The 22,283-nt window shown below is 38.5% G+C and overlaps 5 protein-coding genes and 4 long non-coding RNA genes across 13 annotated transcripts; 5 read left to right on the top strand and 4 right to left on the bottom strand.

The window, feature by feature from the left end:
- Positions 1-1,073: 1,073 nt before the first annotated feature.
- On the top strand, positions 1,074-2,650 carry LOC124192731 (cytoplasmic dynein 2 heavy chain 1-like). Its single transcript, XM_046586200.1, has 5 exons — positions 1,074-1,115; positions 1,181-1,376; positions 1,543-1,721; positions 1,788-2,032; positions 2,117-2,650. Exons 1-5 carry the CDS (start codon positions 1,074-1,076, stop codon positions 2,409-2,411), a joined length of 957 nt encoding a protein of 318 aa, XP_046442156.1. The 3' UTR covers positions 2,412-2,650.
- A 261-nt stretch (positions 2,651-2,911) lies between these two features.
- Positions 2,912-5,398, top strand: LOC124200451. Of its 3 annotated transcripts, none has more exons than XR_006877314.1 (9): positions 2,912-3,262; positions 3,323-3,461; positions 3,539-3,631; positions 3,690-3,847; positions 3,982-4,176; positions 4,237-4,427; positions 4,492-4,580; positions 4,649-4,798; positions 4,865-5,398. It is a non-coding gene; the product is annotated as an uncharacterized LOC124200451 (long non-coding RNA). The 3 variants fall into 3 exon arrangements; XR_006877312.1 differs by having other exon boundaries at positions 2,912-3,189; positions 3,695-3,847; positions 4,865-5,287; XR_006877315.1 differs by having other exon boundaries at positions 2,912-3,241; positions 4,865-5,285.
- LOC124200461 lies at positions 3,456-6,469 on the bottom strand. 2 transcript variants are annotated; one of them, XR_006877322.1, is made up of 5 exons: positions 6,249-6,469; positions 6,051-6,179; positions 5,814-5,971; positions 5,498-5,746; positions 3,456-3,587 (listed from the first exon to the last, which is right to left on the bottom strand). It is a non-coding gene; the product is annotated as an uncharacterized LOC124200461 (long non-coding RNA). The 2 variants fall into 2 exon arrangements; XR_006877320.1 differs by lacking the exon at positions 3,456-3,587 and having other exon boundaries at positions 5,306-5,746.
- A 568-nt stretch (positions 6,470-7,037) lies between these two features.
- Positions 7,038-7,956, top strand: LOC124200446. The gene is made up of 4 exons (XR_006877309.1): positions 7,038-7,183; positions 7,271-7,406; positions 7,467-7,561; positions 7,623-7,956. It is a non-coding gene; the product is annotated as an uncharacterized LOC124200446 (long non-coding RNA).
- A 2,329-nt stretch (positions 7,957-10,285) lies between these two features.
- Positions 10,286-11,332, top strand: LOC124200436. Its single transcript, XM_046596675.1, has 4 exons — positions 10,286-10,415; positions 10,478-10,624; positions 10,699-11,136; positions 11,215-11,332. The coding sequence occupies exons 2-4, from the start codon at positions 10,529-10,531 to the stop codon at positions 11,248-11,250; spliced, it is 570 nt and encodes a 189-aa protein (XP_046452631.1). The 5' UTR covers positions 10,286-10,415; positions 10,478-10,528; the 3' UTR covers positions 11,251-11,332.
- On the bottom strand, positions 11,271-12,368 carry LOC124200427 (platelet-activating factor acetylhydrolase-like). Its single transcript, XM_046596665.1, has 5 exons — positions 12,206-12,368; positions 12,025-12,128; positions 11,842-11,956; positions 11,607-11,769; positions 11,271-11,542 (listed from the first exon to the last, which is right to left on the bottom strand). Exons 1-5 carry the CDS (start codon positions 12,351-12,353, stop codon positions 11,449-11,451), a joined length of 624 nt encoding a protein of 207 aa, XP_046452621.1. The 5' UTR covers positions 12,354-12,368; the 3' UTR covers positions 11,271-11,448.
- On the top strand, positions 12,094-12,392 carry LOC124200467. The gene is made up of 2 exons (XR_006877323.1): positions 12,094-12,150; positions 12,233-12,392. It is a non-coding gene; the product is annotated as an uncharacterized LOC124200467 (long non-coding RNA).
- Positions 12,393-12,894: 502 nt separating this feature from the next.
- LOC124200415 lies at positions 12,895-18,276 on the bottom strand. 2 transcript variants are annotated; one of them, XM_046596653.1, is made up of 7 exons: positions 18,150-18,276; positions 17,019-18,034; positions 14,232-14,383; positions 13,811-14,168; positions 13,503-13,755; positions 13,193-13,430; positions 12,895-13,132 (listed from the first exon to the last, which is right to left on the bottom strand). In XM_046596653.1, exons 2-7 carry the CDS (start codon positions 17,063-17,065, stop codon positions 13,068-13,070), a joined length of 1,113 nt encoding a protein of 370 aa, XP_046452609.1. In that variant the 5' UTR covers positions 17,066-18,034; positions 18,150-18,276; the 3' UTR covers positions 12,895-13,067. The 2 variants fall into 2 exon arrangements, with proteins under 2 accessions (XP_046452609.1, XP_046452598.1); XM_046596642.1 differs by lacking the exons at positions 17,019-18,034; positions 18,150-18,276 and adding an exon at positions 15,433-16,992.
- A 2,625-nt stretch (positions 18,277-20,901) lies between these two features.
- Positions 20,902-21,970, bottom strand: LOC124200469 (glycine-rich cell wall structural protein 1.8-like). Its single transcript, XM_046596729.1, has 2 exons — positions 21,857-21,970; positions 20,902-21,746 (listed from the first exon to the last, which is right to left on the bottom strand). Exons 1-2 carry the CDS (start codon positions 21,866-21,868, stop codon positions 21,063-21,065), a joined length of 696 nt encoding a protein of 231 aa, XP_046452685.1. The 5' UTR covers positions 21,869-21,970; the 3' UTR covers positions 20,902-21,062.
- Positions 21,971-22,283: the final 313 nt, after the last annotated feature.

A 22,283-nucleotide genomic window follows, 5' to 3' on the forward strand; every position in this document is an offset into this window, starting at 1 on the left:
AGTCAAACTATTTTTTGCAGTCGACTGTGGAAAACGTCATTGGATTGATTCCTCCAAAATTTCTACAGGTATAATTTAATGCTGTCGTGGTTTCCAATTAACATTTTACTATATAAGAATTGTGTATTTTTCCATAATCAGACTGGCAGTGCATTCCTCAAAATTATCTACTTCGGGCGACCACCCTTTGTCCATGCTGAGTCCAGAATCAAATATCTATTACTTGTTGTTCTCCATTTCTTTACCCAGTCCTAATCAGTGCAAAGTCCCAACGTTCCAACTCTGGAGTGGATTAAGTCATCAACCGCTACGATTTCTACCATCTTTCAACGTCCATCCGTTCACTCTGAACTTCCTTTGTTCGAAAAAGAGATCTGTCAGGTCATTGATCTACTGTAGTAATCGACCATCTCATCCAATTATGGACTTGTTTACTACCCAAGTGCTAATCCACTCTCATGGTAAGACCTCTAATTGTTCTCTACGAATGTCTTTAATTCGGAATACTAATTCTTTTCCATTACCAGATTTCAATCGATTGATGCTGGTAGCTGAGTCTTTGACAACACTTTTATTTCCATTCTCTTCCTTCTGACGACGATCGCATTCCTTCAGAGGTACAATTTACTTTTTGAACTGACAACTTTCTTTCACTAAAATCGCTTGTTATTTTTTTCTAGGCTAATTTGTGCATGGTGGCTATTGATAATGACCAAAATTACCATACCGGAAGATCTGCCCTCTTTCCGACAGCACAAAGAGTTGGCAGATGAGTTGAGAGAGGTGCTTACCAAATTACAACAGACTCCAACCACTTCACAATCGTCATCTACGTCATACAATAGACAGGCCCCAAACACTAACATACATTCTTCATCCTCGTATGAGAGAATTATTTTCTTAATTGTTATTGTTTTCTTCTCTTCATCTAACGTTTTTAAGTTATTTGCACAGAAACAAACAACGCCAATCGTGGTCTCCAATGGCGCTGGCAAGTGGATAGCTTCTGTTCTGGAACGATGGGAAGCTTTTCAAAAGATTTTCAAAAAAATTTCTTGAACCAATTTGCTCACATGTTTTCCGTTTATGAATACTTTTTTAACCAACCCAATCAGGTAGTAAAAAATTTAAAATGCTTGCTTCACGATCCGCGGTGTTTTTAAATCATTTTACGTCATAGGATATGGATTCTTGGCTATCAAACAGAGACCAAGTTCATCCGTTTGATAAAACGACTTTTCTGTCGGATCAACCTAGACCGCATCTCCGGTTCATGTCGTGTTTCCTGGAAAGTCAAATGTTTGCTAACTTCATTGATGCCAAAGTTCTGGCCTATTATGGTCAATACAGCCACTCTGTTCGCGTGTTGGACGCACGTATCAAACTTTTGAAGTAAATCCCTTAAAAAAGTCAAGTACAAAAATCGCTTCAGCCGCTGATTGACAGTTATTTTTACAATGGTAATGGCCAACACGTTGATCTCTTTGTATTTGAGGTTTATTTTTCAACATTTCCCTAATTTCTTTTATGCAAATTCTTTAGCTCTTGAGTGGATATCCAAGAATGGAGAAGTCGTTGTCCGAGTATCTCCTTTGAGAACAATTCGTGGCATACCTAGCCACTTGACATGTTGCAAGACCAAAAAACAATTCGTTTACGGCCTTCTCAAAGGAATTGGTGCCAATCTACATTCCCAGTCTCTTATCCAATTCGGACAAATGGTGGGTTATTTTTCAGACTGGAACAAACAGACATACAATTCAATAACCCATTTATATTTTTGACAGATTTTATCCATGTGCGGGGAAAAAGCGCCAGACATGAAAAATCCTTTTCTATGTCGATACGATTCCAAGCTGGATGCTTTAATCACACTCGACTCTTATGTCTTGGACAGCACTCACTGGAATAATGACGAGCAACATTCATTAGTGCCAACGACCGACTTGCTCATCAATTACAAGATGATTCAACCATGGTTCGACAACAAGGAACATGTTCTTGTTGTTGTTCCGGAAGCTTGCGGGAAAAGGTAACTCCTTTTCATTTAGCCAAAATTGTCGATTTCTTGAGAAACTAACGCTGATTGTTTTCTATCGATTTAAATGTGAATCAGCCTGCTTGTCAAACACTGCTTAAGGCAGATGCGATCCACACGCATTGTAATTTTCCATTGCAAGCTTCAACTACTCCGCAGAACGTTCTTCATAAATTGCTTCAGGTACAAAATCGGATATGTTTCAGTCGTCTTTGTTCGATTGACAAGGACGAACTGCTGGACGACCATCAACCACCACTGGTTAGCCACTTGCAACAGTCACCGGCCAAACGATGCTGTCTGGGTCTACCGCTGTCCGTCAGCTTGCCGTCGAGTCCCAGCTCGGATAGTTCGTCCTTGCAGAGTTCCATGATGGCCAAACGGACCCGAATCTACACGGCCGACCAGTTGGCCATCCCGCCGACAAACGGCCAGCAGCAGCAGCCGGTGGTGATTGTCATAATGTTATGGTGATTGTTATAATGTTATGTGTTTCAGAATTTCAGTGTTACAGTGTTTTGATGTTCCTGCACACTTTGCTGAACGTTGGTGAACAGAAACTGTGATTAGCAAAGAATGTGTGAAAGTGTGTGTGTTTCTATGTGTGTAAATTGGTAATAGTACATATACATTCACATTTAAATAGAGCAAAAGGTAAAGGGCACTTACATTATCTCCAACGACTGCGGTTAGTGTTTCAGTAACCTCCATGAAGTCATCTGCCAGTTCTAAATCAAAATTGCACTGACCATTTGAAGCCATGGTCAAAGAAACGAGGTTCTTTAACGCGATCAGAACAAAAACTAATGTCCTTCTTTGTCTTCCTTTGTCTTTTTCAGGAAATTCTGAAAATGTTCTTTGGCCATAGAACACTTTTGAATTTGGAGCGTTCTGATTCGACGACAAATCCATCTTTCCGTGTCAGATAAGGCTTCGACTATCTAGTAGTTGTTTATGACAGCTATCGGCCATTGCCGATTTCGTACTAGACGAAAGCTTCAAAATACTAATTCGCTTTCATACTTTAAATGGTATTTTCAGTAATAATTAATGGTTCTGTTTTCAGGAGTGATGTTGACCAGGACAATCCTCAACATGAAAAGTATGCTACGTCTTTTATGGGTTCTCTGATCCAAGAACTTGAGTTATAGGTACTGATTTTAACCACAGAAGAGTTTTTTCTAACCAAAATTAAACTTCAAGGTTGTATTTGAGATTTTTAGAGTAAGGTTTTACATTGTTACATAAGAATAATCTATACTAAAACTATTGTTCATTGTGCAGCAACGGTATAACCAAAATCCCCTGGCCCTGTTGAGAATCATTCGAGATTGTATGTGTTCGGAACATAAACTTTTCCATCAAGCTGAATATCTAAATAATTTATCAGATATTTTTTTAATCACACATCTTTTTCAAATAGGTAATGGTTTTATTATATTAAAAAATCCATATTGCTTCTTTGATAATTTCATTTTATTCGTGGGTCATGGAGAGTAGGAAGTCAAGTTTACTATGAGCCAAGACATCTGTGGAGCTCCACCACCACCTCTTGTTTCTGGATATTCTCAACGAACCAATCCATTCATTGAGGTAAAATTGTTGTTAATGTTTGTTGGTTAATTTTGCTTATTATTTTTGATAATTACAGCACAGGTCGTTGATTCAGTTGGATACTGATCTAGTTCAGGAGTACGACACCAACATTCTTAACCTGCGTTAGGCCCGAAGACTACAAACGTACCTTCACGTTTGATTTGTCTTCTGTTGTTGGAGAAACCAATCTGGCTATTGTGCGGACACACCCTGGTAAGCAAATTCCAAGAGCCCGTCAACGAATACGTCGACAAACCAACAATTAATACATTTTACTTCATTGTTAATCGAGAGCAACTAATACAAATTAAATACGAGCCCACATTTTTTTAACTTTTCGTTCTTAGGACCCAAATTGTGGATGGAGATTCAGGATGGAGTAGGTCCTACTGCTCCTCCTGTTCTGGGTCCCGTGTTTTTAGGCCAAACAATTATGCTGGTCTTTACTTTGGGTGACTATGTTTTCAACTTCGACAAAAAAGTCTTGAATTGTTGTGCAACTGATGGGCTTGTGGGCTGATTGAATTGTTGGGCAACTGATGGTTTGTTTTCAAATTCTTTTAGATTTCTGTGAGGCAATTTTTAAATGTTTTCTACTCCAGGCCAAACCAGTCAGCCTCTTGTTCTTTAAGTCGCTCCTAGTCAAAGTGCTGCCCCAGCACGTCCTTTAGTCACACAGCTTCAAGTGATTGACACTTCTTGCTCTGTTAAGCCTAAGCTCTTTGGAAATTTCCATAAAATACAAGAGTCTACTCATACGTTGAAAACCACAACTGAATGGATTCTCTTCAAGGTAGTGGTTGTATTTTTCAAATCCTGATATGTACTTTTAACTAATTCTGCATACACTTGTGAAGGCCTTCTGTTTCCCTATTACCACGCGAGTGTTGATTCAGTGTGACATTCAAGTTTGCTTCGAAAAGTGTTATCCCCATAAACCTTGCAAGTAAGTTGTTTGAATGAAAAATTAGAGGCGTCTACTTTTGAATTTTAACGTTTTAATTTGTTTTTCAGTGTGCCTTATAATTCCCGGACTAATCGTAAACGCAGTGCAGTTGTAAATTCCACTGATACTAGCAAAGAAGTCAAAAAGTCCTGAAAGGTTGTCCATGTATCGAGCTATTGAAGTGTTCCTTCCGAAAGACGAGGATAATTTACCGATGGGTAAATTGTGTTTTGTCTTAAAATTACTAACCATTCTTGTCTTAATTCTTATTTTAATATCCTTAGCGGAGGTAAATGGATCCGTCGATATTCCCCGGACGGATTGTTGGTCTCCTTCCAATTTTTATGGTGTCATCCTGGGATTGGGCATCGTTCTTTTAATATAGAGTTATAGTAGTTTGTCAGCAGTCTCCTCTGCACGTTAGGTGTTACTCATGTGTGTTCGTGGTCTTCAAGACTCGGTTTTACTTTGTGGACTCTGACCTGGAGTTGGTCACGATGTTGCTGACTGTCAGCAGCCATAGTTAAATAAATACAGAAGCAACTAGAGTAGAATAAATACATGGAATAGACGGTTTTGATCTGCATCAGCTATTGGTGTGGACATGTTGGGGAAGTGAACTTGAATGTCAGTATGAATTATATTTAATGTTATCATCTGTAATTTCTTACTGTGGTACCAAGGGTAATAGAGTTTGAAACTTTTAAAAATATGGTTTTGCCTAGTTAGTGAATTGACAGAAGCATTTATTAATACGTCTATGCTAGAAGCATCCCTTTCGTTTTTGTAAAATATATGTGAACTTATATTAAAAAATCCATATTGCTTCTTTGATAATTTCATTTTATTCGTGGGTCATGGAGAGTAGGAAGTCAAGTTTACTATGAGCCAAGACATCTGTGGAGCTCCACCACCACCTCTTGTTTCTGGATATTCATCCGGTTTGGCTTTGCGTCCTTTCTTGACGCCTTCACCAGGCGGCATGGCTCTCGTTCCCGGAACGGGGACCATCATACCGGAACTGGCTCCTATTACGTGACAATTGAGAAAACAACAAATTGTTATTGCGCCATTAATTATCACGCCACTGTAACTGTACTAAGACAAATATATATATAGATACTTCCAGTAAAATGTTTAAACATGACTAACAGTTCTGCCACATCCTGCAAAACAAATAACTAATAGTAAGATTTGACATAAGAATAAACTGGGTTTCTATCTTTCACCTACCATACCACCCATTTATTCTCAGTTTCAACTGGGGTAAGTTCAATGATTTCTCCTTCATAAAATTCTTTTTGTTGATTCAAAGTACAATAGCTCTACGAAAGTTTTCCATCAAAACCATAGTTTTCCTTTTACTCAGTACTTTTGACTTCTGATCCCACCTTAGGACAAAATGAAACTGTTTAGGAAACATTAATTTTAAAATTTCTTTAATTTGTTAACAGTTAAAGAAGATTTGACCTTTTTGAGTAAATCTTGAGCAATAGCCATGGCGAGGGCAGTTTTGCAAGTTCCTAGTGGAACACCAAACAACACAGCCCTTCCAGCCATACGTTTAGACCTGATCAAATCCACCACCAAACCAGCTGCCTGTGAAATGTAGAGTAAACAGTTGTTGAGTACATTTCTCTTAGAAAACTGAAAAGAATTGTGTGTTACCTCTCTGGCTTGCGATTTGTCAACAAGGCCGTCAGCAATGTAAGACATTTCCATATTCATCCAAACCAAGATCCTTCACGTGATTGTACTCTGATTATTTTAGAGTTTTTTCCGTGTTATTAACTTCTTCTATCTACATATTACGTTAGTGATATTGAGACTAATGGGACAAATAAAACACAATATTATTTGTCAAAAGTAAGAATTGGTATGGAGCTTACGTCAGGTGCAGAAGACGTTAGACAGGCGATGGGTAACCATAGAAACTAAAGCCTTTGGGATCCGGATACAAGTAATTATTTTCACTAGTAAATATGGTATCAAGCTCTTTCAAAATTTTGTTTTATTGAAATTAAGGACACAAGTATTTTTGTTCTTAAGTAATTATGGACTGTTGTATTTAAAATTTTTAATAATTCGGGCTTTAAGTAATTCATGCAACGTGTATTTAGTCAAATACTCGCTAGTAATTATGGTCACCAGTTATTAAAATTATGTTCACAAATAATAGGTTCTATTAGTACAATTGTTCGTAAGTCACTAGCAATGACTTAAGTAATTATATTCTTAAGTAATTGTTCTCTTAAGAAATTATTTTCTTAAGTAATTATTCTCACAAGTAACTATTTTCTTAAGTAATTATTATCTTATGTATTTACACGGTGTAAACACTTTTATTATTTTGTATTTAGAGAATTAAAGTGAAACGTCATTTATTGATTGCGTTATTGCGTTTGCGTAGGTTCAGGTTGCGTACAAACTTTTACGCGTTTGCAGGTTTAAAGCGCGCCTGGAAATTACATCAACAGTTTCGAGTTGTCTGCTTGTAACTTGTCAGTTTGTTTTTTTCCAAAAGTCAGACAAGAGTTAATTGCTGGTTAATTGAGTCTCAAAAGTGAAAATAGGCGTTGTTTGTGAAAAATATTTTGTCTTGGGTAACATATTCTCTTTCTTTATAAGTAGACGTAAGATAACATTTATGTTGATAACAAAATGTTTGTTTATTCTGTCTATTTGTTAAGAATCAAATTGTTGGTAGACCCAAATTGTTACACCAGTTAAAGGAAACAGGAGTTTCATCAGAAGAGATTCAGCATCATCAGTACTACAACCAGGTGGTTTTGGATGTCAAACAAATTTTAAAATGCTTCCCTCCAGGTAGCTATAATATTTCTTTTATGTATATTTTCTATTCTTAAAATGTTGTTATCCGCCTAGGTATTAATGAAAATATTCAAGCAGACCTCCAAGTAAAAGTCACAGAGCTGATAATAAGAGTTCTGATAGCAAATGAAGGTCTCCATTACTATCAGGTTATAGCAAAATTAAATTACGAAGATGATCCTCATATAATTATTATGCTTCCATGCACAGGGTTTTCACGATATTGCCATCACACTGTTGCTTGAATTAGGAGAAGAGAAAAGTTACAGTGTGTTATGCAGACTTTCCCAATCACATTTCCAACTGTTTATGGGACCAGATATGGAGCCTATCTACAATGGAAATTCTTAACTTAGTGTATGCACTAGTCAAAAATGAAAATCGTGATTTGTACAATTATTTGATGAGGTATTTGAAACACCTCTCCCCCCCCACCCCTAAAAAAAAGAGAGAAAGATTCTCTATATTTCAAGAGAGCATTCCTATATTTCAAATTTTATGAATGTGAAGAATGTAATTAAATAAACTGGTTTTGTATTCATTATTCCATGTGTTCTACACGTTGATCAGCCACATAGCTTTCTTGGCTGTCTATACAGTGCCACCCTATTGGACCGATTTCACAATCTGCACACACCAAATATTTATAGTTCCCAACCGTTTTAGAAATCCAACATTTTCAAATTGGAACATATCAGGTATCAGCCAAGATTTTGTGACAAAGCCAAAGTCTAGACCGATTGATCGATTCAACTCTGATGTCACGGTTGTCACCTTAGGCGAAAATCTATTTCGTTTCTTCAATCGATATTAAATTCAGAAAAAGAACTAAGTTGGTCAATAAAAGTGTAGTAGACATTGAGTATAGACAACAAGGGCGTTGTGCTGATTAATTCGTCATTCCCTCAAACTTTTCTTGCATGTGGCAGACGAAAATGGCACTTTTCGCGAATCGCTCAAGAAAGTGTATTTCCTTTTTGTATTTTTCGAATAACGCGAAATTGCGCTGTGCGACTAACAAGGACATGTACTTGTTTGTCCGCAGGAATTGTTCATATTGCAAAGGTGGAGCCAGTTACATTGTCAGTCCCGAACTACCGATCGACGAAGATCGATCAATATGACGGTTCCTCCAAAGATGGATCTTACCTGTGTTGTACGTCGACATGTTAAAGTACTGAGCAGGAGAAAATATAACTTCTCCGACGCTGTTTTCAACCCGCCACAATTTGTCGACATTTTCCCGGATCCGCAATTGACATCTTTGTTTAAGGTTTAAGGAGTAAAGAAATCGGAGTCCAATGCCAAGCTTGTGATGTTTCAGCACTTAATGTAAGTCAGTATTGAATTTAAATTTGTCAATAGCATTAGCTAATACAAAACGTATTGGAAAATTTAGATCAATACGGATTGCGCTACGACCGAGGCCCACGGAGTTTTCCACAAGGAAGGTGGATGGCCTCGCGATGTCAACCCGCAAGAAGCCGATCAAACGGCTCGCTACCGCAAAAAGATCGAGAAGGATGAAGCTTATTTATTCCCGTACTGTTCTACAACTTGGACATGTTGAATTGATATAAATGTGAATAATGTTTATACTAATAAGTGCAAACAGATTTTGTTTACCCCCTTGTAGCAAATGGAACATTACATCAAGCAAAATAATGTATTTAACATCTATGAGGATTATTTCACTGATTCTCCCGATATGTAGGATCATCAATTAATTTAATACTTTTGTTTTTATATTTCTGGATTGCTGAATTTTTATATTTCCAACAGGCAAACGCCAGATCCAAATCCTCTGCGAACCCTTCATCTGCTAAAGGATCCGTCACCGATAAAACGCGCAGTCACTGGTCTTAGTTGGAGTCCCGATGTGGGAACCAAATTGGCCGCTGCTTATTCAGATCCTTTTTGGAAAAATCTGTTTGACCACAAAGAAAATGATTCTTACATCTGGAATATTGGTATTGACATTTGCCGATATGAGAATGATATGTCTCTTTATTCAGCAGTATAACTTTGCAAGTAATAATTCCTTTCATGAATAGAAAGAGCTGTGCAACCAGAAATAATTTTACGCAGCATGAGTCAACTACGTTCCGTCTCGTTCAATCCGCGTGACCAACACATTTTAGCTGGTGGATCGATTTATGGCGCTGTGGGAATTTGGGACGTTCGTAAGAGTCAAGGTCCAGTTGAATGCGTCCCCATTGGTGTCGGTCATTCGGAAAGTGCCACTTCGCTTATTTGGAGCAATTCAAAGGCTGGAGTCCTGAGAATTCTTCTCAGCCTCTGGCGACGGCCAAGTAAAAACACGATAACAAATCATTTTGATTATTTCATCTTGATTATATGATTAACAATAATAGGTTCTTTGGTGGGACATGCGAAAATTAAATGCGCCAATAGACGCACTTTTACTGGAACCTAGTTCAATCCCTCGATCGGAAAGCGCTTTATCTGCTACTTGTCTCGAGTACGATCCTTCTATGCCAAACCGTGCCAAACAAATTCCTAGTTGGCACACGTCAAGGTGCTCATTTCTCAATTCATTTCACCTAAAAATAAAAAATGAATTGCCAATTTGCAGGTATTGTGATGAATTGCAACAGAAGAGCCCGAACAACAGCGGAGAGGATAAATGGATAATGTGCCAATACGAGGCACACTTGGGCCCAGTTCACGGTCTACATCGACACCTACATCTGCCCAAAATCTTTTTGACCGTTTTGGATTGGACCACGAATGTTAGGACCGAGGACATTCGCGATTCGCCCATTTTAACTTTAAAGTGTGTTCGCTTATGTCTATTGACAAGCAGATTCAAATAATAACTTGTTTCATACTCTGCTGCGTTGTAGGAATCAAAATGTCCAGTTACTGGACGGAGCGTGGAGTCACACACGGTCGTCCATCATATTCACTGCTGCAACAGACGGTGCTCTTTACCTGTGGGATATTCTCGCCCAGCGGATCACTCCTACGTTATGCTCCCAGGTCATAATAGAAAAAATTTGATTAAAATGTTGACAATCATAAATTTTAAATGTATTAACCAGGTCAGCGAATCTCCGCTTTTAAGTTTGAGCACCCAGGAACACGGAAAAATCATGGCAGTTGGCAGCAAAGACGGACGGTTGTCCGTCATTCAAATAAGCGACAATTTGTCGACAGTAACCAAAAACGATAAAGTAGCGCTCACCTCGGTATGATAAGTTATAGCTGGAAGAAAATTTAAGTCTATATTAAGTCCTATAATCCAATCCACTGTTACACACAGTTACTGGAACGAGAAATCCGAAGAGAAAAGAATTTGGAACAGCGGACTAAAGACAGCAAGAGTAAACAAGGACCCAAAACTTCCATTTTCCACCTTGCGATTGCAACAGTGACCCAAGCGGCCAAGTTGCTACGCAAGGCTCATTGGGCGTTCAGAAACCTCCGTCTCCCATGTCCCATCACCTCGCTATCTAAAAAAATGTTTGATAGCTTGAAGGAGACACTCCAGGCACTTAATATTAATCAAGAGAATACAAGCGGCAAAGAAGTTAACGAAAGATCGGTTATTGAACCTTCGGCTGATATGTTGCCAGCCACTGATAAAACCGGAAGCCAAATCAACGTATCTGTCTCTCACGCTGCTCCAGTGGCGCCATTCGTTGATCAGACTCTGCAATCTTCCGAAGAGGCTTTCTTTGAAATTGAAACCATTGATCAGGTATAATATTTGAGTTATTTCGTTATGATATCAGAAAATGTCATGTACAACTTTATTTGTTTTTAAATATGATCACAGGAAATACTTTCCCGTGGAATAGAAGAAAAACAATGAGTAGACGAATAACTAGTATGTATGAATCACCAATGATTTTATTAATCCGATCCGCAATCAATATTTCCATTATTCAAATGTTCGTTTTTTTGGGAGAAGGGGGTATAATTAAGAGAGGTGTTGAGAAAGAGTGTTACAAGCAAGTAAATAAAAGTTGTAGGGGAATTAGAAGTAAAAAGCGGTAAAAAGTCATTGCATTCACAAGTCATTTCCAGGGATCCAGCTTTCGACTAAACCTCCTTTACTATTTTGTTCCGTTTCGAGACTATAAGTCATGCAAGCGGAGCCATCCCTATAAAATTTAAGATTTAGTGGAGAATGTCATTATTTAAAACAAATTTGTTTAAAGTAAGTACCTGTGTTCAATAGCTGCCACTATAAACCCATGGGATGATATGTCTGAGCAGAAAGTTGAGTAGGCAGTACGGCACGCAGTAAGACCATGAGAAAATACAATTACAGGAAATCTTTGTTCATTGCATAGCTCAGCATCTAACGCTATAGGAATGTATGAATTTCCTGGCTCACATACATCACAATTAGTTGACTTTAACCTTCTGTTAAAAACAGGTACTTCATTTCTCTACACACCAAAGGCCCAGGATATCAGCTTCTTGCCAAAGAAAGGAATCATTCCTAGTACTATGGTGTAATCTTCTACGTATTTTGGGTGGAGGAGCCAGCTTGCCCAACGGGAAGAATGTTCCTTTGGAGGAAAGAGGTAAATAGATTAACCACAAAAGTTCAGCAGCAATTTGAGAAAAGGTCGCTTACATATACATCTTTTATTTGACTAGGATAGTATACTCGAAGAAAGCAACCATCTCCCTTGCTGGGTCCACCAGTCATTAAGTTGGTGCAGCCAACAACATACTTCCCTTTATAATCAATAACAACAAAGTAAGTTGATTACATTTACAAAACACAATTCACCAGCAATTAACTCTTCTCTGACTTTTGGAAAAAACAAACTGACAAGCAGACAACAGACAAGCAGACAACGCGAAACTGTTGATGAAATTTCCAGGTGCGTTCTTAAACCTGCAAATGCAACAAAGTTTGTACGCAATTAATAAATGTGGTTTTTCCTTTTTGTGCAGCATCACTATAATTCTCTAAATACAAAATAATAAATATCATAATTAATTATTCATTCTAGTACGGAATATAAACAATTAAATATGACTAACTTTTTAATTAAAATGCTTAAGAACATAATTACTTGGGACTTGAATTACTTATTGCTTTAATTACTTGTGAATTTATTTACTTGCAAAAGGGAATTACTTGTGTTGGTTAGCTAAATTACTTGTTGCCAGTATTACTTACTACCATAATTACTTAGCTGACAGAAAATAATTACTCATGAATTTTATTATTTAATTCCGTAATTACTTAAGAGAAAAATTACTTACACCCATAATTATTGATCTTATTTACTTAATACCCCAAGTGCTTGTGAAAATAATTACTTGATGCCCGGACTCAAGCCTTTTACCTGCCTTATTTCTGTAGTGTTTAAAGCTACCGATGCTAGCGCTGAAGTTATTTCACTTTCTCCTTCTGTCAGAGTAATGAAGGAGCCTCTACTCTATTTTTTTGGAATGGGCAATGGAATGAACAAAAAATAAATAACGATCAAAATTGGAAAAAAAAGAGTATTGTATTATCAGCGAAAAGATAATTTTTTTTATGAGTAAAAAAAATCAGGAAAAAATTAAACAGGTAATGGGAGAGGAAAGTTAAATTTGGGAAATATTAGAGGGTGAACTGTTTAATTTTTTTAATTTCGCCTTTATTTCAATCTTCAATTTTATTCAACGTCTTGCGCCACCCTGTTCTTTCCGCTCGCCCATATTTCTCAAAAGCCTTGAAGTTAAATCTAGAAAGAAATCAAAACAATAAATAAGGAAATATAATTTTAAAAAAATTTGAAATTTACCTATAGTCATACCGCTTATGTAACCATCTACATTAGGAAGCGTGCAAACTGGGATCTCTTCCCTCTCCTCAGCCTGATAAAATCTAGCACGCTCCATCATCTCTTCACCGCCAAAAATTGTAAAATCATCAATGACGCCCATTCCATTGGATCCGATGGTTATTTCCACTCCCTGAGAAATGTAAATAAACTTTTCTGTTGGTACTCCACATTTCTTAAGTTTACGCAAAAAATGCGCCTGTAACAAAAGAAGTTTTTTGTTATTATTATTTATTTCTATTCTATCGCTATTGTAACTATTTTTACTCACATGGTTAGACAGTTTCCCAGTAAATTCACCAGGTCCATTAGTCACTATCCCAACCGCGCAACCATCTCTGTAATGATATGAGAAAATGTCCGTGATGTGGGAACCGGTCATATGTTGGCCCAAATCGGATCCGCGGACGTGATGAGTACAATCAGTAACCAAAGACAAAAGCGATCCATTGATTCCAACTTCTTCCACAATGTGTACTTCGAAATCAAGATTAAATTTTTCCTTTAGATAACTGAGAATTGCCCTAGAGTAAAAAATTTTTTATTATTACATTATTTAGACATTTTTTTCAAACTTACTTTTTGTTATCTTCCACAGTTTGACGTAAGTTATCAAAAACTTCCTCTTTAATCGAAGCGCCACTGGAAGATCGTGATACCAAGACAAGGAATAGAATGGGGCAAGTTGCTAGAATTGGTCGCATTGGTGCCATAGACCATGTGTCGGAGACTGATTTGATTTGTGGACCATATTCATCGCATGGGTCACATTCTTCAGTTATTTCAGTAACATTTTCAGCCGAATCCAAATGGCCATCGTTCTGACAGAACACGCCGTGTGGCTCTTTGTTGACGCAAATTTTTGAGATCACCCCATTCTTAAATATTTTAAACCCACTTTCCTTTTTAGGTAATGGGTATGATGGGGTAACGGACACTATATCAAAACAAATACATGTCCGATCACACAACATTGAAGAAAACAAAAATGGTAACTTACCTTTTTCCATGAAACTATTCATCATTGCCTCCTGATCTGGCGCTCCCGAGTTTTTCAAAGCTTTCGCCAAGAAAGAATCACAATCCATATCAATTGGAGACTGTGTTTTGGTGTAGACATTTCTTTTACTTTGTTCAATAATGTCATCCATTCTAAGGAGAGTAAAAAATAACGATAATTATTACTGCACTGATCGCGAAGACTGGACTATGACTATGAGGGAACGTGAAGAGCGGCTCACGGTTCCCCATGAACTGTCAGACAGGCAAACAAAAAAATAAGCCGACGAACGGCACGAAAATAAATATAAAAAAAGGAAATCGTGCCACCTATAACACAATAAAACGATTGCAGCTCCACAGCTTTTATTTGTTGCAAAATTGTCTTTTGTTTAGCACAGGTGTATCAAATTGAATCAAACTATTGACAAACAAACAGACCGACTTACAACAACCAAGTAACAAACATCCCAAATTAGCACGGGAAAACAAATTCACCAAACATAAAACAATGTCTTAGCGCCAGTCGGGGCCGAGGGAGAAATATTTACGTTCCGAATCTCCGTTTCCGAGCACAATACCTGACGAGAGTGTGTGTGTACAACACAACCGTGTCAGTGATTCCACTGAGGACTCACTTCCTGATATCAAATTTAATCTTCTAAATTAAGGTGGAGGCTCACACCATCAAGGCTAGTACGGACTTTTTTCTTTCACTACCCTTTTTTTTTAATATTTTGTCATGGAACAATGCAGAGATAAACAACCAAACTAAAAGAAAAACGTGTATCACACATAACCACCCCCACAGCCGGCGTGGTGTCCCAGGATCTAAACTAACGTAGCCGGTGCTTCATTTCCCGTTGGGAAGCAACGGTGTTATACAGAGAATCCCCTCTCTCTCTCTTGCAGACGAATATAATGGTGGAAAACGTGTGGGGGGTGTTTGCATCGAAAAATATTCCCTCCCTTCCTCAGTTACGATATGACCGTTCTCACCCATTCGACGAGATAGATGAAAATCCCTCACGATGAATCACACGAATTGCGGAAGCGCGCACGTGTGCCCTTCTATCCCAACGCCACGAACTGTCAATACGACCCATGAACCACTAGGTCAACAGAGACAATCGATCAATTGCGCACGACAGAAGCATAGAATAAAATCGATAAGGAACAAGCGGCGAAAATACAAAATTTACTTTTCAGGAATTTTCGAAAACAAATCGGAATTTTTATTTCTTCTTTTGGACAAGCTGCAAGGATACGGACGACTGATAAACATAAAGATAATGACCCGAATTCTGCACATCCCGACGCCCAAAAACACCTGGCCTCTCTTCTTGCGTCTAACTTTACGCCTTGCTGCTCTCTTGGCTCTTTAAAAACTTTGCAATCAAAACAAGACAAAAGTATAATCCAACGGAAAATTTAGTCAAGTCGAGATGAATAACGACGACGACGACGGAAGATAAAAATTCGATAACAAAAAGGTATCACGATGTACCAAATTATAAAAGTCACGAAATCGCAAAGGCTCGAACTAGATTTTCTTATCGGAAGATAACGAAATTTTCCTCTCTCCAGTCCGTTCTCACATCCAAAATAAAAAAAACAAGTTTCTTCGTTTACTCGTCTATAACTAACACACGAAAAATGAAAAAAGATGGCGACAATGGAGGACGTTGTCTCGTAACTGGAAAGGCTGTCCTGATCGCTTTCACCACAGACGAAGGTTATAAAATAAAAAACATAAACAACTAGAATGTGTTGTCAAGTTGCCATGAAAACATTGCTGCATCATTAAATGTTAACTATCTAATCGTTTTTTTTTCTTTTATTACACAAGTCAGTGTCGTAACTATTGAAGAATGGCAAACTTGATTCTCTCATCATCCAAAAAGGTTTTTTTTTTCTTTTCCTTGGGTGCGGGCCATATCGATGGCCACTACACCAAATAGAGGAGAAAAAAATGGAATCGCCTCTAGCGGCCATTGTGAATCCTACAGAAAAAAAGAACATTCAAAAAAACAAAAGAAGAATGAAATTTTTTTTTCCAACGACCGAATTCTCCTATGCTCTCGAAACGCATTCTAACCAGTTGAGCGAGAGGGTTCAAACATTTGAATTGCCAATTTAGCACGGGGGGGCACCGTCCGCCATCTTGGGAGAGGCTTTATAAGCTAATTGAGGAAGAAGAAAAAAGAACCGGTTCGACTGATCCTTGTCTGAAAATGCAAAATGGCCACGTGTTTTTTTTACCAGACACAAGGCCCGTAAATAGAAGTGGCCATTTGCATGCTGTGAAAAATTTTCGAATAAAAACCTATTATTTGTACAACTGCTGTATAGATTTAAAATTACACTGGCCCAGCGTGCTTGCACATACGCAGATGGTGAGAGCAACCCCAATATGATACGAAATGCCACACGTTTTGAAGAAATACTAAGCTATGTTCGTGTTGCCATGATGATGGATTAGAAAACACACACGCTCTTAATCCTCCCGCTAACAATGCCACTAGTTAAAATCACCAACCCAACACACCAAACTATTCAGTACAACCAAACTATTCAGTTATACCATCGATCCATCACGAACCCTAGCGACAAATAGCTGCCGCTATGTGATGTGTCATCATGAAATTAGAAACGCGATACCCAAGCCAGTACAAAAAAAGAGCAACCATTTCTAACGACACCCAGTAATGAATCATCAACCATGTAGTAATAGATACAGCTAAACAAAATGCAACGACATGTAAAAATTGTTTAAAAAAGAACTCACTTGCTGGAAATCCTCATCTCGTCGGTCACAGTTAAATTGACAGACATGTTGCTGTGCTCTGTGTGTGTTTCCTGGTCTCTTCGGGAAGGAATGTTTTCAAGACGCGTGTAAGTACTGCGGCACACAGCAGACGAGAAAAAAAGGCTGATGATGATGATTACGGTGAAGTAAATTAGCAAACGGTTGGGGAAATTAGACGTCGTCGAGTTGTTGTGAGTGTGTGAGAAATGGCTACTGTCACAACCGAATGCTTCCAACTCAGGACTACAATTCTAGATCGCTACCTTCTTTTTCCCACAAAAAAATGTCGTCCAATCCGTGAGTTCTTATTGGTTTTCCTTTTTCCAGTTGCCGCGGGATTTGGACAGAAATGACATCTAGTAACGATAACTAGCGTTACAAGCGGTGAAATTGCAAACTACATCGGAATCAGAACAACACAAAAATTGCTAGGTTATTCACAACAAACAGAGCTTTTAGATCAGTCATTTTCATAAATCAATGAGTATTATTCAATTTGGTTTAATAAAGCATTCAATCCTAAGTTCACGCGGATGATGAGCATGATAGCCCGATGATGGACATAATAGATAAAAAAAATTACGGATTTTTGAGCTAAAAAGTTGTTTTAACATAATCTGACTTGAATATATATATTATCTCTGTGTGCAAACATTTGGTGCGACACATGTAGAGCCGTGGGAAAAAATTGTTTTGATATATATCATCTGTAGGTTTCGTGTGTATCCCTGAATATACGATAACTATATACAGTCGAGTCGTTGAACTGGTTTTCATTTTCCTTGGCGTCGTTAATATTAGCCATTGAACGTCTGAATGATGACTTCCTCCATCAGCCACCCGTACGAAGTAATTATAGTTCTTCGATCTTGCACAAGTATGTATAAATATATATAGCAAAAAAAGGAGTGATGTTGTGCGGCCACGTCTAAATCAGCGACAGGTTGGGCCACTTCAACTGCAAGTGCCAGCGCTGTCAAGCACGCTAGTACAATCTGTTGATTAAAAGATGGAAAACAATTCAATATAACTGGAAGGATAAAATTGCAAATTAATCAGAACAGTTGAAATGTGTTCATCAAAAGAATAAAAATGAAACCAAAAGCTTACCACGACTTTCATGATTGCTCGGTTTTGCTGTTCTTCTGGTTGAGAATGTTTGGATGAGACTGTTGCTGTTGGCTCTCTTGTCCCGCGTCTTTTATACCAAATTTAGCCACGCCTTCCGTGCCAGCCGAGTCTATTCCATCCAGGCAGCAGCTAGTGCAGTTACGTAAAGTCATCCAGAAAGTCGAAGGGACCTTGAAGCGCAAGGGAACAGGTGGTTGAAGCAAAAAGAAAAAGAAAGGCAAAAGATGAATAAGATGGAAATAAAATTCCCCTCAATCCGGATTGACGCGGATATGTAAAAACTTTTGCGCACGTGAGAGCCCAACTTGTTTTGGTAAATGAGATCGTTGACTTTAAGGCCTCCAAGCGGAGTCAAAACTTTTTGAGAACGGCGCTTTCACCAGGTTTTCCCAATCATATTTTAGCGTGGCTGTATAACACTCGGGGGCACGCATGTGAACTCATTGATTTTACCGCTTTCAAAAATTCACAAGTTCATTCTATATTTTTTAAAATTTGTAGTACATGGCTGATTTAACTTTGTAGACATTTAAAGGCACAGTCTTATCGAAAACTTGTTTTCAGTTCATTTTGCGGTCTGGTGGGAAGCTTGAAATTGTTTCCCATTCCAAAACATATACGTTTGCGCTGCATGGAAAAACCCTCCAAACGAGAAATACTCGTCAGACCGAAAATCCAAAACAAAAACACGTTTTGTTGACTTGAACTTTTGCATTTACCTGCAGCGCAATTTTATAATAAACAACTTACACGAAAATGATTTGTTATTTCTTTTATTTTTCCTTGTAGGTTATAGCGGTTAATTATATTGAGACAGCAGCCAGCAGGTAGCAACCAATGATGAAACTCCATGAGATTTCGTAATAATTCGACGCCCCGTCGTTCATCATTCGCCAGCAAAAGATAAACCCAATGACTCGTCAATATGAAAGCAGCGTGATGCTGGCGATTATTCATTTCAAAGCTGTTTTTATTTTATTTGCCAATGGGTGGTTTTTAGCCCGCTACTTTTTATTTTGATTGCCCGGCAATTGCGAAACTTTGCTTCGAACCTGTGTTCATTTTTTGGATCGAATATTAATTTAGTTGTATACGCGCTATGACTATAGCTATTATTACATCTGACCGAATGGGATTTCAATTAGGGTTTTACCCTGAACAGCAGGTGAATCATCAGCACCGAAGGCCGAAAGACGTCGAAATGAACCGAGGTCTTTTTATTTTTATTTTGTTAGATAGATCTACTTTTAAAAATACACAGCGCAGCAGCGAAGGAAATATTTATAACGACAAGCGCGTACGTGTGACCACTCAAGGGCATCAGGAGACAATATTGCAACACTTGACTGAGATTCTACAAAGAAATCTAAGGATGATGCCCAAGGCCCAATTTGTCATTGAATGCGGTTCCGGTACGCACGAAAATTCGTGCTGAAACGTCTATTCTCGCGGAAAGTACAATTATACTATACACTAGTATGGAATCGGTGTTTTTTAAAAATCAAATTTCTATAAAATCAAGTCGACAATTCAATAAAATGGTGATGGGGTATAAATGAAGGACACGAAAGAAACAAAAACAAGTTGACACTTTTTTTTGGATTGGTTGTTGCTGTTGTTGTTTTACACGGCATGCAGGCCCAGATGAAGGTTATAGGAAATGAATTTCTGTTGAAACCAAATAACCAGTTGCCCGTGTAATGCTGTTCTGACACGATCGGTCAAATAACTATACCTGCTTATGACTATAGGTTATCTTACTGTATAACACAATAAAATCGCTCTTATTATTAGATTCATCTATGTTCTTTGCAGCAGCAACAAAATCAAAATAATAAGTTGGGATTTGCCCTTGAAGAGTTTCATTTTCTTTGGACTCCCACTTATTCATTAAAGTCAGAGCAGCCAGCAAAAGTGAAATTTGCTAGCGAAAATGAATTCACTCGAATTCCACCAGAAGTCGTAAAAGCTTATTCCGCAGCGAGCTCCAAAGTATCTCCGATGGCGGATGAGTTCAACGTCGGCGGCTCTCTCTCTAGTGCCGTCGATCACGTTTATGCAACTTAAATGAATCATGAACACACAATTCAATCTAATTCTTTAACCTACAACATTGCAATGTTTGCATTGCCTCATCTATGAACAGATGCCAAGTTGGAGATTTGTTGTTGTCAATAACAGAAGTAGTTTTTCTTCTTTATGCTTCGCAACTATGCATGAAACAAGGAAACAAGCCATCAAGTTTTTGCATTTATTTCACCTTTTTGTAAATTTATGGGAAAATCCAGTGGCGATTTCGTTGCACAACATTTCTATAAACCAGCGATTTCCAGAATTTTTAAAATCCCCTTGCCCCTAGAATAAGAAACCTGAATTTCAATAAAAACAATGTTCTCATTTTGATTGTAAGAAACTTGTTTTAATTGGCGTTCTCATTTTTTTAAATATGACACATTTTAACTAAAACTCTTACACTACATACATTCGGCCAATTAAACTACATAGCCTTATTAAAAGGCATCAGCAGTATATAATTTCGGAATTATTTTGCCAACGTCTTATTCTTTCGAAAGTGTTTCATCGCATTCCCCTTTTATTTTAGACGGGTTCTTTCTGATGTCCCTGCGTTCTTTCTACGACTATCAGCTCATTTCTCTTCTGAAAAAAGAAATTTTCTTTTATTAACCTGTCGGTGAAATCTAAAGAAAGAAACAACCAGATTCGTATTATATCCCCAGTGACGAAATCGTTTTATTGAACCCAAACGAGCAATTGATTAAAATACCAAACCAATTTGACCTTAAAATTTTGCGCGTTTTTCTTTTTTGTTGCCTCTTTTGAATAAGAATCAGCATAGAACGTTTGCTGCTTGTTTGCCATGCTTTTTTCGTGTTAATAACGACGACCACCGTGTCCCGAGTGGCTGCCATGTCCGCCGCCGCTGGGTCTGCTGTCATAACCGCTGCTGCTTCCGTGGTTTCGGTAGCTAGAGCCGCCGCTGCTGCCGCCTCTGTTGTAGCCTTTGCTGTGGTGTTCAGCGACTTCCAAATCTTCAATGGCGCCAGCAATCTCTTGAACGGAGCGGCCACCGCGGTGTTGTCCCCCATATCCACTGCCTCCCGATGAGCCTCTGTTGCCGTAACTACCGGATTGTCCGTACCCAGAGCCGCCGCTGCTGTGTCCTCTGTAGCCTCCGCTGTGATGTTCAGCGGCTTCCAAATCTTCAATGGCGACAGCATTCTCATCTTCAATGGAGCGGCGACCGCGGTGTCCACCGCTTCCGTGGCCTCTGTTGCCTCCGTAGTTCCGGTTCTCGGCTAATTGCAGATCATCCGAGACATAATCGACATACTCGGGCTGGAACTCGGCGACGATGAATGGTTGGGCTTCTTCGAGAGAGCGTCCGTAGCGTCCGCCATGGTGACCGCCTCCACCACCACGTCCGCCGTGATGGCCACCGCGATGTCCTCCTCCGTGTCCTCCATAGCGTTGCTCAGCCACGTCCTGATCGGCGTCGATTTGTCCAGCAGTTTCTTCAACGGCTGCGGCAAAGGCCACCAAACAGGCTAGGGCGATCTGATCATATACAGCAAGTACAATAAAATTAAATTGATGAAATTATTGCAATCACAAATAATGTCTCTATAACATCAATCATAAATGAAAAGAATTATTTGGGATTTTACCACAATTTTCATGACTGTGCTGATTGTTAGAAGTTGAACTTGCTGAGGAGCTGAAGCGATTGGTGCCGATGGAAGGTTTGTCCGTGTCTTTTATACAGATTCATCTTCACGGCTACAGCATGGCGTTCAGTTATATAAGTTAAAATAATACCGCATTACCTTGAAAGCAGACGCTGCTGTTGGATGAAAATTGGCGGAATTCCCCAAGTGCTCGAGGTCTCTCCCTGAGCTAGCCCACAACGCAATACAACTTGACGATGATTATTTGATTTTTGCTGTAGTAATTTTGTACAAAGGGCGTTTGCTTTTTCAGAAGGCTATATTTCAATGGACGCTTTGTTAGATAGCATCATCATAATCTAGCCTACGATATCACTTCAGTCGATCATTTCATTTGATTCTTTTTTTCTGTTGTGACATTTATTTT

Source organism: Daphnia pulex, chromosome 1 (genome assembly GCF_021134715.1).
Source record: "Daphnia pulex isolate KAP4 chromosome 1, ASM2113471v1".
Classification (NCBI taxonomy): Eukaryota; Metazoa; Arthropoda; class Branchiopoda; order Diplostraca; family Daphniidae; genus Daphnia; species Daphnia pulex.

Excerpts from the sequence above, each read along its gene's own strand:
- LOC124192731 (XM_046586200.1), top strand. The coding sequence starts at position 1,074 with ATGTTTTCCGTTTATGAATACTTTTTTAACCAACCCAATCAG. Across the intron at positions 1,377-1,542 it reads TGTTCGCGTGTTGGACGCAC|CTCTTGAGTGGATATCCAAG; the intron begins GTATCAAACTTT and ends CAAATTCTTTAG. Across the intron at positions 1,722-1,787 it reads TTATCCAATTCGGACAAATG|ATTTTATCCATGTGCGGGGA; the intron begins GTGGGTTATTTT and ends TATTTTTGACAG.
- LOC124200436 (XM_046596675.1), top strand. The coding sequence starts at position 10,529 with ATGGCAGTTGGCAGCAAAGACGGACGGTTGTCCGTCATTCAAATAAGC. Across the intron at positions 10,625-10,698 it reads ATAAAGTAGCGCTCACCTCG|TTACTGGAACGAGAAATCCG; the intron begins GTATGATAAGTT and ends TGTTACACACAG. Across the intron at positions 11,137-11,214 it reads AAATTGAAACCATTGATCAG|GAAATACTTTCCCGTGGAAT; the intron begins GTATAATATTTG and ends ATATGATCACAG.
- LOC124200427 (XM_046596665.1), bottom strand. The coding sequence starts at position 12,353 with ATGCTGCACAAAAAGGAAAAACCACATTTATTAATTGCGTACAAACTT. Across the intron at positions 12,129-12,205 it reads TCAGTTTGTTTTTTCCAAAA|GGAAGTATGTTGTTGGCTGC; the intron begins GTCAGAGAAGAG and ends TTGATTATAAAG. Across the intron at positions 11,957-12,024 it reads GTCAAATAAAAGATGTATAT|GAACATTCTTCCCGTTGGGC; the intron begins GTAAGCGACCTT and ends TTTCCTCCAAAG.
- LOC124200415 (XM_046596642.1), bottom strand. The coding sequence starts at position 15,542 with ATGTGCAGAATTCGGGTCATTATCTTTATGTTTATCAGTCGTCCGTAT. Across the intron at positions 14,169-14,231 it reads GAATAGTTTCATGGAAAAAG|TGTCCGTTACCCCATCATAC; the intron begins GTAAGTTACCAT and ends GTTTTGATATAG. Across the intron at positions 13,133-13,192 it reads CATAAGCGGTATGACTATAG|ATTTAACTTCAAGGCTTTTG; the intron begins GTAAATTTCAAA and ends ATTTCTTTCTAG.